The sequence below is a fragment of the Leptodactylus fuscus genome, chromosome 1 (genome assembly GCF_031893055.1).
Source record: "Leptodactylus fuscus isolate aLepFus1 chromosome 1, aLepFus1.hap2, whole genome shotgun sequence".
Taxonomy (NCBI): Eukaryota; Metazoa; Chordata; class Amphibia; order Anura; family Leptodactylidae; genus Leptodactylus; species Leptodactylus fuscus.
In genome coordinates, this window is record NC_134265.1 from 192,647,603 (window position 1) to 192,662,788 (window position 15,186).

The 15,186-nt window shown below is 41.0% G+C and overlaps 1 protein-coding gene across 1 annotated transcript in view; it reads right to left on the bottom strand.

Moving 5' to 3' along the window:
• Positions 1 to 1,550: 1,550 nt before the first annotated feature.
• The window catches only part of SLC25A42 (solute carrier family 25 member 42), a 31,271-nt gene continuing 17,635 nt past the window's right edge, over positions 1,551 to 15,186 (bottom strand). Inside the window, exons 6-8 of the mRNA XM_075280703.1 lie at positions 7,081 to 7,197; positions 5,806 to 5,957; positions 1,551 to 4,574 (exon numbers count right to left, since the gene is read on the bottom strand). Coding sequence (XP_075136804.1) covers positions 4,249 to 4,574; positions 5,806 to 5,957; positions 7,081 to 7,197 — 595 coding nt within the window. The 3' untranslated portion in view covers positions 1,551 to 4,248. The remainder of the gene's footprint in view (positions 4,575 to 5,805; positions 5,958 to 7,080; positions 7,198 to 15,186) is intronic.

Genomic DNA, 15,186 nt, shown 5'->3' on the forward strand with positions numbered 1-15,186 from the left:
GGACACTGGAACATCAGGGAGAGGCAAGTATGAGTTTTTTTTGTTTTGTTTTTTTCCAATGCCCCCGGTTGATTTAAAACTTAAAAGGGTTGTCTATTCTTGCCTTGACAAACTGTTTAAGGAAGCGGTCAATGAGTATGGAACTGCTGGACTCCCTGACATTGGATTATAAGACGCAGCCAGTTTTTTTTTTTCCTTGTGTGTGATTATTCACACAAATGCCAGCCCTGGGCTTTATTTTTTGGGCAATAATTCTAAGGGAAGCATAGACAGAGCATAGGGCATGAATTAAATAAAAAATTAATTCATAATGCATCATACTGCAGATGCTTAGGCTGTATTCAGACGGCCAAGGTACAAAATTGGCCAGAACAAAAAAAAAAAAAAAAAAAAGAAACACCGCAACATTTATCATGGCTGTTTTGCATGCAGGGTACACCCGTTTTCACAGATCCCTCATAGACTCATCTCTATTGAAGGATCCATGAAACAGGCAAAAACAGGACACCTGTTATTTTTGGACAGTCAGTTAAGAGGGATTGTCAAAAATAAAATAAAAAAAAGTCATGTGAATAGCTCCTTTCACATGAATGTAATTTATTGAAGCTGTGTGATAACTGTTAGAAGAACATCCGTCACATGCTATGAACATCATTTGTATTAATAGAGCTTTACAGAGAAGTGTGAAAGTCCCATATTGTAACTGTTCTTACCGGCAAAAAAAAAAAAAAAAAAAAAAAGTGTAAGGTTTGGCAGTAACTAAATGTAACTTGGCTGAGTGGTTAGTGCTGTTGACTGTTGACTTGCAACCAAGGACAACATTTGCAAGCTTTTGTGTTTGACCTATGTGTCTGTAAATTTTATCCCATGTTTTATCTAAAAATATACTGATAGGTAAACTGGCCATTGTATATTTGATACACAGAAAATAAACTGCAACCCTCAGTGGGGAAAGAGAATGATGACAAGCTCTGTACAGCACTGAGGACTATATTGGCGCTATACAAGTGTGGGTTGGATCACTAACACTGAGGCCTGGTTCACATCTGCACTCAGTAGTCCATTCGGGGAGTCCGTTTGGGGCCCCCCAAACGGAATACTGAACGCATTAATAAGTGAGCAATGAAACCAAATGGACCCCAAGACTATGGGGTCCGTGTGTTTTCCGCACAAATCATGCAGAGAGAGAGAAGTACTTCAAGCAGCACTTTTCTCTCTGCATGATTTGTGCGGACACCGCAAAGAAAACACACGGACTGACCCCATTATAATCTATGGGGTCCGTGTGGTTTCATTGCTCACCACTTTTTATTGCGTTCGGAATTCCGTATGGGGGGTCCCAAGCAGACTCACCAAACGCAGATGTGAACCAGGCTTAAGGAGACTAATGAAGAAATTTATGGCATATCCCCTTGATGCCCTACATATACTTCAGAGGCCACCTATATCACAAAAAGGGTTCTTGGACGCCATGTTTATTTCATACAGACCACAAAATCATGAATTTAAAACAATGAAGTGATGCACACTGTTATTTTATATCATGTTTTATTAAATATACAATCTTTTGCAACAATTATTTAAAATATATGTATTTATATATAAACTTTTTCCAGATGTGCTGGCACTGCAACACAGGGCATAAGCATAAACTTCTCCAACCTGTTAGATAACAGACCAGAGTAACACTTTCAGCAGCAAGGTTGCCTTTTTAGCATTGTGCAACACCATAGTTGTGCGTCATTGTGCAATGTGCTTTCTCATAGGGAGTCATTTGTATGCAGCCTCTCATAGAGGACTTCTTAGGGCCAGTTCACACAGAGTTTACGGACGTGCATTCTGGCACGTATACACGTGTCAGAATGTGACCGCTCAAAACAGATCCCATTCATTTCAATGGGTCGTTATGGGCATATAACGCGCATAATTTTACATGCGCAATTTTGCAGCCGCAAAATTACAAGCGTTATACGCCCGTAAGAACCCATTGAAATGAATGAATGGGATCTGTTTTGAGCGCTCACATTCTGACATGTGTATACGTGCCAGAATGCGCGCCCGTAAACTCCGTATGAACTAGCCCTTATACCGCTCAACTCACATATTAGAGACAAACACTGGGACAGACAAGCAAATACGGAAGGAACAGGCACTGCAGCTATGAATTAGGTGCCACTAATACAGAGACACAAATTATTATATATACTGCTTTAAAACACCATTTACGACTATAAACCATGAAATGAAGCTCAGCACATAATGCGGCTGGGTCACCTGCTGCAGCTGTAAAGGATATCACACGCAGAATAAATAGCACAGTGTACAATGAAAAAAATAAATTCTACATCATTAATCACAGACCAAGAAAACCAAATCATAATGCAAACAGAAATGTGACAAACTAGAAAGACCGACCATGTGAACCAATAAAATAAAGTAATAGCATACCCCAAAAGTGAGCAGTACCCAGCAGCAAGTTGGAACCTCATGCATATCTCTGCCCTCATCAGGTTGCGTCTTGCTGGGGCTGCTATTTATTCTGCATTATATTATCCAAGGACCTGCAGCAGGTAACTTAGGGCTGACCCACAGTTGTCCATGTTTTTAGATTGATTTCAATGATCTTTTATGCTCGGTGTATTGAAGCAGTATATTTAATAGAAAGATCTGTGTCCGATATGTGGTTGTGTATCCGGCGGTTATGTTCTTTTGCTTAGAAGGAAAGTGGCATGAGAAGTAGAAAATTTTGGTGCAAAGTTTGCCAACCAATAGGCACTATAAGGTGTAACAGATTTATCATAGAGTATAAATTAGCATGATACATTTGGTGCATTTTTAGACTGCTTGGTCTAAGTTCACACTGTCTAAATATGAGCGCTTATTCGCCAAACTGTGCCATGAAAAACTGATGAAACGATCGGCTTTTCATGGGTGATGTACATCCGAGTGTAATTTGTAACTTGCGTCTATTGAGGGATTCGTGAAAAAGTGCCAAGATATGACAAGTGCTATTGTTCATTAGATAGGACACACAGACCATTCATTAAAGCAATGCTTGTGTGAACAGATTGACTTCAATAAGGCTGTATGCTATCTTTTAGAAAAACAAGTACTAACACACAGCTGTGAAACGCCATCATGTAAATAAACTCTTTGGATTAGTAAACCCGCCCTACTACGTACAACCGCAATGCAGCTGTAAACATGTACGTTACAGATGTTACAAATTTAGAACTTGCAAACCCGGCCTAAAAAGAACTTGCTTAATATGGATCCAATAGCGGAGTAACGAGAGGGATTTAGCTAATAAAGGAGGGCAGGCATAAGGAAAGCAAGCTTCCTATAGCTGGTTTTCGCAGTGCCGTGAACAATCACAGGTACAGAAGGCCGTAGTGATCTCCTTAAACTCTAACCAACCTAACTTTGTAGAATATTTGGCATAAGGCAACCAGTAAATAGGATTAATTATTACCCAACAGGCTGCTAACAGACATTCTTACTCACAAAATGGCTAGGCACAGGTCAAGTTTCCATGTGTGTAAAGTGTCTTCTTGTACATAAACATGTAACAGCAGCAGGATACATAAGAACATAAGCCAGTGCACAACCATGTGCAAGTATATATATTTTCCACTTTACATAATATGGCTGCTGAAAAGGTACAATTGTATTTTGAAAGGCAATGCTGAAATCTTAATCCACAAAATATAAGCAAAAAAAAAATACTGCACAGTATTCACTTATTGGCCAAGAATATAACTGAAACTGCTGTATGTTTGGCTTGAGATATCTTGTTTATGGAATTGGTACTGCAGCCCTTGAGTCCCGAACATCAGTTTTGATCTTAGAGATCATCTCGATATTCAATTGTCCAGATGGTAAATGGATTAGGAATTGATAAAATCAGCACAATAGTGATATGAGGCAGTGCTGTATGAAGAATGGCACTGAAAGACTCTGCTCAGCTAACCTGCTCCTATGACCACTCCTACACCATCACATCTGAACTACACCGCCAATTCCAAGCTATGGCATTGTTAACACCTCTTTTGGCAACAGCAACCTTTCTCTTCTTGTAGTCATACTGTTCTGGCTGACTAGACTAGCACCAGTTTCTTTAAAAATACAAAGCGAGCCGCCTTCTTCATACTGGGAAGAGGCAATTTGCTGTTCTAGCATCTTCACTATCAAAAGGAACCTTCTGAAACAGCAAACCAGCACAGCAAGTACCATGAAATAACTATGCATCTACCGCTGAACATCGGTCACTCGCTGGATCTTCTTCAAAAGTATCTGTGTAAGATCAAAGGTAGTAAAGCTGATACCGACTGCCACTGGACCTTTCACCCAGTTCATGCTAAGGCCTTTATACAATCCACGGATAAAACCTTCTTCTGCCACCACCTCCTTCATGGTTCCAAGTATGGAGCTGTATGTGTGTCCAGTTACACCAGCCGTCTGCATACGTCTCCTTACCACATCCAGTGGGTAAGAGGCGGACTGACCAAGGAGTCCAGCGCAGGCCCCAAATAGTAGTCTTTCAAAAGGGTAAGGTTGTGTTCTGCCACTATGCTCTGAAAAGACAAATACAGAAGAGTGCCATTGTTTTAACAATAGTGGGCTAAATTAGAATGGAGTGTCATGGTTTAACGCTATCAAAGGTACAAACAGGATCCATCATACAGATCGCTCTATGTAACCATATCTATTAGATGCCTTCATACAATTGAGCCATCATCTATTATTACAACTATCAAAATCTACTCTAACCACTCACACTTTCTCTAGTAAAGACAAATATAACATAGAATAGTATGCGACTATTTTGAGGGTTGCCATATCCATCAGATGGATCATAGGATCCATACAGCATATGATCTGTCAGGTTCAACACCCGGACCCCAGCGTGGATCAGCTGTTCCACAGTCTCAGGGTGCCAGAAGCTGCTACTAAAAAGCGGAACATGCAGCACCGCTCCTAAATCAGTCTGGGGCTGGAAAACCCCTTTAAAAGTTCTCAGCGAAAATAAAGGATGAAGTCTGCATCTAAAGCTCTTCGGGTAAAAGCAAGTGTACTTTATGGGGAAAGGAGCCATTAGCCACTGCCAATTCCTTGTGACAACAATTTACTATGCAATAATAGCTGAGGTGTAATATGAATCATCCTTTTTCCCACAATGGTATGGTAAAGTCAAGACACCCTACTGGCCATCAAGTAGTTCATCTAGACCAGATGTAGGGAACCTTTGGCTCTCCAGCTGCTGTGAAACTACAACTCCCGTCATGCTCCATTCACTTCCATGGGAGTTCCCAGAACAGCAGAGCCAGTATGCATGCTGGGAGTTGTAGTTTTGCAACAGCTGGAGAGCCGTACATTCCCTACCCCTGATCTAGACCCACCAAAATAATCTAATGTGAATGACTCCTTAACCCATTAACTGCCATGATCCCCAATTGGGTATTGGGTACTTTAACCCACCTACAAATGCCATCTGTCATTCAGTAATAGAAACAGGACATTTATGTGCTCCAGCAGGATGTCGTCTGTGATAGGAAACCTAAACTGATCATGTGCATGCAATGCCTTGCGCACATGAGGTCATTTTCACGGTGCAGTTCCCATATAATTGAAAAAAAAAATAAAATTGTTAGTTAATGAGTTAAGGGGGGGGGGGGGGGAACCCTGCTGAAGTCCACTTATTAAGACCGTATAGAAGGTTAGTAACCTGTATCCTCAAGGTAAAATAAAATACAAAAATAAATATTACACTAATTTACAGAATGGACGTTCTGAAAGTCTACTTACCTGCATGAATCTTCTTTAGTGTTTCATAAGTGAAAAAGCTGATTCCAGCATAAGGAATGACTCCTAGAATAGTAGGATTGAATCCCCGGTACAGAGTCTTTAAGCCTTCCTCTTTGGACATACGTATAAAGACTTGAAAAATGTTACTATACCTGTAAATACAAAGCACTATATCACTAACCAAAAAATAACTAAGAACCTTTGTACAAACAAGGGATAGCTATGATTAAATATCATTACAGACACCAATTCACATGAAATACATTTGTTTGTAGCAGGTGAAATTAAATAGATTTTAAATGTTATTTTATTGGCAAGAAATATTTACTTATTTACTTACTGCAAGAAAAATTAGGAAATATATTTCATATTATTTAACCTTCCCTGGTGGTCAAATGGAGTACAGGAGTGTGTTGTTCAGTAACAGTCAAGGCACACATACATGAAAACTCCATTATATAGTGTCCTATTGGTGCCTCAAAAACAGTATATAACGGGGCATTATACTGTATGTGCATGGTTGAGGACACTAATGATATATTATACAGTGTGGGAGGGCAGTAATAGGACATTATATCGTATGGAGGCACTAAGGAGCACATACTGCATGGGGGAAAATAATGGTGACATACTATGGGGGCCTCTAATAGAGAATAATACTGTGTGTTGGGGAGCAATAATGCACATTATACTGTGTAGGGGACACTAATGGAGCACTAACATGCATTATACTGTGTGGAGGGACGCTAACAGAGGATTAAAGACCCCCCCACACACACAGTATAACTTCCCATTAGTGCTTCAACACAGTATAATGGCTCTGATTGCCCCCCATAAAGTACAATGCTTCTGTATGCCCTCTCATAAAATACAACTATACAAGTACCCAGACAGCTGTCAAGAGAAACTATTCGCCTCCTGACTGTGGTCCTCCAACATTAGTGCATTACTATAGCAGTATCAGGAGTCAGACATTATATATTATATTCTAAAGGGCAATGGTTGGGAGGTGAGTGGTTTCTCCCAAACATTATCATTATGGAGGCAGGGGTTCGCACAGTAGTGGCTACATTCCACCAGTTGAACTCCTCTCCCCTAGACTTGATGAAGTTCCACAATAAAATAAATGCTTATTTTCTGCAAGAGAACATGCCATAACAGACAGCTTACAATTATTTTTTTTTATTTTAGAGATTTATAAACTGTTGGAAGGCAAAAGTTGTAAGTTGTACAAATAGTACAAAAAATATTGCTGCCAGAAAGTCATAAACTTACATCTCCTTTGGCGTGACAGCCATACGTGCACGAACAAGATCCAGTGGATAAGTCAACATTGCAGCTGTTGTACCTGCGAGCGCTCCTGCCAGAAGGCGGGGAATGGGTGTCAAAGCACTGGGGGTTAAACACAAAAAAAAACAACCCAAGATTTATTTCTTAAGATGAGGATTAGAGTTACGGAACATTATCACTTTAACCCATTAACAGTCACATATAAAATGAAGAACATTCCCCAACATTATTACTTTTTTTACTGTAATTATTGAATTGATATATCATATAAATTTGGCGCATGTGTCAGGTGCACTTGGTGTGAACCCCTTGATAATCTGGCTCATTTTAGCTTTAGGACTAGGAAAGTGTTTTTCACTTTTCAGGAGCCATAACTTTTCTCCTGTGTGTGTGTGTCCTTTTATATTTTGGGTTTATCTGTAGTTTTATAATTTGTGATGAACATCATAGCTTCAGAAAAAGTATGCACAGATCATCACCTACAAGGGTACGGACCTGAAACTATGGAAGACTAACAGAGCAGAAGTAGATAATGCCCGATGGTACAGAGAAGATGTCCTAAGTTACTGTGGACCAGAGATCAGGTGGGTGGATGGGGACCACAATGAGGGAAACAGAGAAATGAGGAGGCATGGAGGAATTCTACAGAAGACACACAAGGGCATGCCACCAGAGTACAGAAAGCATATATATTTTTTTTTTATTTTTTTATTTTTTTTTTACAGGGACTGCAGCACACAGGCTGTGTTCACACTGAGTTTTTTGGTCAGGAAACTGACTCAAATTCCTCCTCCTATAAACACCTCACCATAGGACTGTATGGTGAGGCATGTTTTGAAGGAGGAATTTGAGTCAATTTCCTGACTAAAAAAAAACCTCTGTGAATGCAGCCTTAAAGAGGACCTTTCACCACCTCCAAGTCCAGCTCTTTACATCATTTAATAGCTGCTGCTCCACCGATTCTGGCACAGTGGAAATTTTTTCTCTAGCCCCCACCAAACCTGAGCAACCACTGATGTTGGTTTTGGTGCCAAATATGCTACTTAGAAAATGCAAAACGAGGCCAGGCAATGACCATTTCATGCTACATGCACTTTTTCAAGCCTCACATATGTAAAGGGATTAACTTGCAAAACAAGGCTATTAAACGACCTCACATATGCATGTATGCATTCTCTCTCTCCCATACTTCCTGGGGATGTTTTTATGGACTTTGGAATAAAGTCTGACTTTTAGAATAATGCTCTGGTGAGTGCCCCCTATTTTTTGTTCTCCGTTATCATCATGCTTTGTAAATGTACCCCACTCACATATTTAATCCAAAAGGAACTTACACTCACCGGCCACTTTATTAGGTACACCTGTCCAACTGCTCGTTAACACTTAATTTCTAATCAGCCAATCACATGGCGGCAACTCAGTGCATTTAGGCATGTAGACATGGTCAAGACAATCTCCTGCAGTTCAAACCGAGCATCAGTATGGGGATGAAAGGCGATTTGAGTGCCTTTGAACGTGGCATGGTTGTTGGTGCCAGAAGGGCTGGTCTGAGTATTTCAGAAACTGCTGATCTACTGGGATTTTCACGCACAACCATCTCTAGGGTTTACAGAGAATGGTCCGAAAAAGAAAAAACATCCAGTGAGCGGCAGTTCTGTGGGCGGAAATGCGTTGTTGATGCCAGAGGTCAGAGGAGAATGGCCAGACTGGTTTGAGCTGATAGAAAGGCAACAGTGACTCAAATAGCCACCCGTTACAACCAAGGTAGCCAGAAGAGCATCTCTGAACGCACAGTACGTCGAACTTTGAGGCAGATGGGCTACAGCAGCAGACGACCACACCGGGTGCCACTCCTTTCAGCTAAAAACAGGAAACTGAGGCTACAATTTGCACAAGCTCATCGAAATTGGACAATTGAAGATTGGAAAAACGTTGCCTGGTCTGATGAGTCTCGATTTCTGCTTCGACATTCGGATGGTAGGGTCAGAATTTGGCGTCAACAACATGAAAGCATGGATCCATCCTGCCTTGTATCAACGGTTCAGGCTGGTGGTGGTGGTGGTGTCATGGTGTGGGGATTATTTTCTTGGCACTCTTTGGGCCCCTTGGTACCAATTGAGCATCGTTGCAACGCCAAAGCCTACCTGAGTATTGTTGCTGACCATGTCCATCCCTTTATGACCACAATGTACCCAACATCTGATGGCTACTTTCAGCAGGATAATGCGCCATGTCATAAAGCTGGAATCATCTCAGACTGGTTTCTTGAACATGACAATGAGTTCACTGTACTCCAATGGCCTCCACAGTCACCAGATCTCAATCCAATAGAGCATCTTTGGGATGTGGTGGAACGGGAGATTCGCATCATGGATGTGCAGCCAACAAATCTGCGGCAACTGTGTGATGCCATCATGTCAATATGGACCAAAATCTCTGAGGAATGCTTCCAGCACCTTGTTGAATCTATGCCACGAAGAATTGAGGCAGTTTTGAAGGCAAAAGGGGGTCCAACCCGTTACTAGCATGGTGTACCTAATAAAGTGGCCGGTGAGTGTATGTACCCAAGATAAACATCTAGTAAAGCTCGTCTAAGTTCATAAGCTTCCTAACATGGTCCCCACCTCTTACTGGCAAAAAAACCATTTCTCTGGTTTGTACCCTAAAAGAAGACATGTCTCCCACTTAGAAAATTCCATATTAGGGCAGGTTCACACCAGCACCCTATCTCTGTTTTGAGGTTTCCATCTGCTCTCTGCGGCGAAACCATTTTTTTTTTTTTTTTATAAACTGGACACAAAGTCCTGCATGTCCAACTTTGTGTAGACGGTTTCGCAGCAGAGAGCAGAAGACGCTCACAGGTGCTCACTTTGCAAACCGGTTTGAAAACTGCCTGCCAGTTTCCGTCTCCTGTCCAGTTTCTCGGGCAGGAAACCTCAAAACAGAGATCGGGCGCTGTTGTGAACCCGCCCTTAGTGTTAAGGCCAAGATATTGCAATGAATCAAATAAACCACATTTTCTGGTATAACAATAAATATACTGCTTTAGAAAAAAAAACTAAAAAATCCTGTAGCCACATCTGCACAATTCCCATCCGATTCCAATCTGTTGCTCAAATGACCCCACCAATACATGACAGAAGAAAGTAGGTTAGCACTCTGCATTGTCAGTGCCAGTTAGGGCCTGTCGTGGCCGTTATCAAATATGTAGTAATTGACAGCACTCATTAAAGTTCATCAGCAAAATGTTGATATGTATTCATGGTTAGTTTAATTTGTATTGTCATTTATATTGAAATAAGCGATACATTATCACACATCTCGCATATGTCATTATAGATACCCATTAGAAAAGGTCTCTATACCAGACCGAAAAGTCTGGTACAATATCTGTAATATTAATGATTTATAATGCCTGTGAGATTTGATGGTTTTTCTACATTAATAAAGAAGTAACCTTTTACACACAAACTTTAAATGAGTGTCGGCAATTTCTTCCACAAATACATGACACCCAAGGCACTTGGAAAGCAGAATCACATCTTACAGTCTAAACTTTAAATAAATAAATAAAAATTATACAAACTATACTAGCTTGAAGCAGAAGGTTTTGAGAAAATTAAAATAACTAGAGTTGAATGCATGACTTTCCTGCTAGAGAGCTGAAAGGAGATCACGCTGCTCTTGTAAATCAGTATGCGATTTAAATGAGACACATGACAAGAAGTCATTGGTGTGACCAAGGGCATGTTATGTGATCCCTACAAAGACACTCTTATGTTATCAAAACAACACAAAAGTACTCTACTCGGCACCACTGCATGCAGTTTATAGTTACAGTAATACCTAGAAGAAGTTCTATACATCTCACCTGTAACATAATGGCCATTAAACTGAATCTTCAGGTGTACTGGAGGTTATCATATAAGCGAGATATATGATATATGTATATGATGTTACTGCAATTATAAACTGAATGTGGCTCTTCAGAAAGGGGGTGACCCACTATGTACCTGGACGTAGCTATAACTGCAGTCAGTTCTGGGGTCAGAGGAGCTTTAGCTTATAAGTAAGGGACACAATTAATTCCAGGCTATTTCTCATTAATAACTGTGACATTTTACTGCTAACGAGGCCATTAATGAGAAATAAGGGAAAGCTCCTGTGACCCCAGAACTTAGAGCAGTTATAACTACATCCCAGGACATAGGTCTCCCCCTTAGGGTATGTTAACACAGTGGAATCCGCCTGAAGATAGGTCATGTCGCTCCCCCCCCCACCCCTTTGCTATCAGCTATAAGAAAAAAAAAAAAAAAACCTGCTACTGACTCCCACTTACATGCATGGAAGGAGTTTATTGAGGCAGATTTCGAGATGTATGCTGGCTCAAAATCAGCCTGCAAAAAAACTGTGTGCGAAAATACCTTTAGTAATAAGAAATAGCCTGGAATTAGTCATTGTGTCACTCACTTATAAGGGAAAGTACCTCAGACCCCAGAACTAAATGCAGTTATATCTGTGCTTGGTAGATAATGTGTCACCTTCTCCCAAGGGTGGTGACAAACATTGTGTACCTGGACGCAGTTATAGCCACATCCAGTCCTGTCTGCCAATGCTGTCACTTCTCTGTAAGTGTATGAGGCAACTAATTTCAGCTAGATTACTAGCTGCACAGTAACCGCAAAACCACATGATTAGCAATTACATATAGCCGATTATAGTTGGCTCATTGTCTTACAGAGAAGTGAAGGCACCAGCAGCCTGGGGCCTAGACATGGCTATTTAGGTACACTGTCTGTCACTAGCCTAACAAAAAAAACAAAAACCAAAGCCTCATAGTTATACATATATAATATGCAGGTCTGCATTTTCTAAAGCTCAGTTTTCAAGTGACACAAGAGGCACATATCTAAGTGGCATAGAAGTAGAGATGCAACTATTTGAATTGATACCCCCTCTTTATCTGCAAATACTGGCAATAGAAGGTGAATATGGGAGGTCTAGTTAAGGCTTTGTTACAGAGAGCCTCAAAACTGACCCCCCCCCCCCAAAAAAAAAAAAAAAAAAAAAAATAGTAAACCAAGTATTTTATTCACTTAAAATTACATTATATAAAAAATATATACAACAAAATAAAGTCTACATAATTGAAATGCCTGCATATGTCACAGCCTTAAATATAAAATTAAACACATATTTAACCAGCACAGAGCATGGCAGTGCCAGACTTCTGGTAGTTGCTTTTATACCTGAGAGCACAAAAATCTGGCATGATAAAATCCAAAATCTCCCCCAAAATCTGTGGTTGAAGGAGAACCCCATACACATTAAAAGACTGGATGGTGCTAGTGTAATTGGAAAATGTTGCCAATATGCATCTAATATATGACCAACTATGGTATCAATACTCCATATTATCTGTCTGCTGAATCCACCTCCTCATCTGTGCAAAGTTTAAATCCTGGTATAGCGTCAACTCTCATCATCCTAAATCATATGATGTTGTATTTGTTTGCAGTTATAACCTGTGTTTTATGATGCTTGCAAGTCTGTTAGTTTTTCTGTGCATAGTTCTTAGTTCATGTGTTGATTCATTGATTGATTCATTGTTTTATGAGCTAATTTAGTCCTACATCTAAGCCTATGTATCTTATATAAGAAGACATAGGATTGAAGTGCATCGTGCCTCCCCTATTACCAAGTGTGATTCAATCACAAGTGTATAAAAGATGCAGTTACTCATGGCAGAAGATAGATGAAGACCACCAACTCCTCCTCACTATGCTCCACTCTACTGGCCTCAGGGATATCGCTCTCTCTGACCGCACATTTAGTGTACCATTTGTTAGTGTTATTTCATTTTCTCAGCCCCTTGCGATAGGGGGTTCCTCAAGAGTAGACCCCTCCTCTCTTTTCTGTACACAGCCTCATTTGGACAAACCATCAGCAGATATAGCTTTCAATACCATCTTTATGCTAATGATACTCAACTATATACCTCATACCATGACATCACCACTGCAGTACTACAGAACAATGGTGACTGTCCCTCTACCGTCTCCAACATCATGTCTTCTCTATCTGAAATTGAATTTTCCAAAAAGGGAATTTCTTGTGTTCCCAACATCCACTAACCAACCTAGCCCTGATATCTCAATTTCTGTCTGTAGCCTTACTATTACACCAAGGCAGCATACCAGCTGGGGGTTGTATAATAGAATTTGCCCTTTTCTCACTGTGGAAACCTCAAAAACCCTTATTGTTATGCTGATTTTGTTTCATCTTCACTATTGCAATTCTCTTCTAATTGGACATCCTCTTACTAAACTCTCCGGAATGCAGCCATCAGTCTCATATTTCTGTGAAAGCGGTACACACACACACACACACACACACACCTACCTTGTGTCAGTCGATATATTGGTTGCCCATCCATCACAGAATACAATATAAAATTATCACACTCATCCACAAATCCATCCATAGTGCTCTGCGCCCCTATATTTCCTCTCTCGTCACTGTCTACTGCCCTAAGGGCTCGTTCACACGGGGAGCGGATTTTGGCACAGAGAGTGATGCAGGGAGCCGCGTTACTCTCGGGTCAAAACCCGCCTGCCACGACCGTCGCGGTTTTCCCCTCCGAAGTCGGCTCAAATGAATGGGCCGACTCCAGAGGTTGCTGCCGCCAGGTGGAAGCTGTGGCTCAGCGAGCCACGGAATCCACCTGAATTAAAGGCAGCTCGCTTCTTTTTTCCGCTAGTGGACTCCATAGACCGCCATTGTATGGAGGCGGATTTTGAGGCGTGTGAACTAGCCCTAAGCGTCCTTTCTGCCAATGACCTTAGACTTGCATCCTCTGTTAACTGAACATCCCACTCCCGTCTCCAAGACTTTCCTCGAGTTGCACTGACGCTCTGGAATGTTTTACCCTGGACAATCCGGTTAATCTCCACCTACAGCAGCTTTAAACCTGCCCTAAAAGTCACGTTTGGTCAGGTTTATCATGTAACCTGATCATAGTTCAGAGTGCGGAAGTATAGAACAATAACACTTATCATTCCTCCTCTGTTCCTTAAATCCTGTCCTATCCATTTAGAAGTTACACTGCACTCTTTGCACTTAGTAAATGTTTATTCACAGATACCAGCTGGTGACGGGCTCATACAGCTTCAGATACATAACCTTTTCTATTAAAAGATTGCCGGACCATTGTAGCAAACAAATCCTCTTGTGTCCACCTATCTCCTTATAGAATGTAAGCAGGGCAGGGCCCTCACTCCTACTGTTTGAAATGTTTATTTCTTTGTTACATTGTAATGTCTCATATTGTCTATTCATGTGTCATTTGCAGTGGTGCAGTTAGCTATTTAGTTAAAATCTATTCTGCAACTGTCTTGTAAACTGCAAACCACTTCAGGCCTGTGGTTTATAAGACACCGAGACAACACATTTGCTTTCAGCACAGGCGGGCGCGATGACGTCATAGACTAGAGTCTAGAGTAGAACTTTTTTGCTACGCAAAGGTTGTATAAAAAAAACAAAAACAAACAAAAAACAACATACCGTACGCTGTATCCACTGTTCCTGCTGCTGTGGGATGAGATGGGAGAGTGAATCCCCCCACCGCATATGATGCTTAGTGCATATGATGCTTAGATTGCTCATCCTACAGCCAAAGGAACAGTGGATACAACATATTGCAGCGGTGTCAGCAACCGGCATACCTGTGCACACGGAACATCACACACAGTGTACAGCTGGCTGCAATGTTTTTCTTCATACAATCTTTCCGCAGAAAGATTATTATTATTGGTGGATGTCTTACTTTCAGGGGGTGCATTATAGGCAATTCAACAAAACCTCTGCTATGTTTTACTTTCGGGGGATGACTTATTTTCGGGGAAACAGGGTAGTAGCGGAAAAAAAAAAAAAAAAAAAAAAGCATAAACATGCCTCTTCTTCCCGCGGATTCTGCGGCTGACTCCGCTGCGGTGTCCGCGGTGCAAGACTCCCTCCTAATTAAGCACATTCAGTTGGGTCTAATCCGGAGTGGAATGTTGCAATGGGATGCCGATGCACTGTATGGGCATT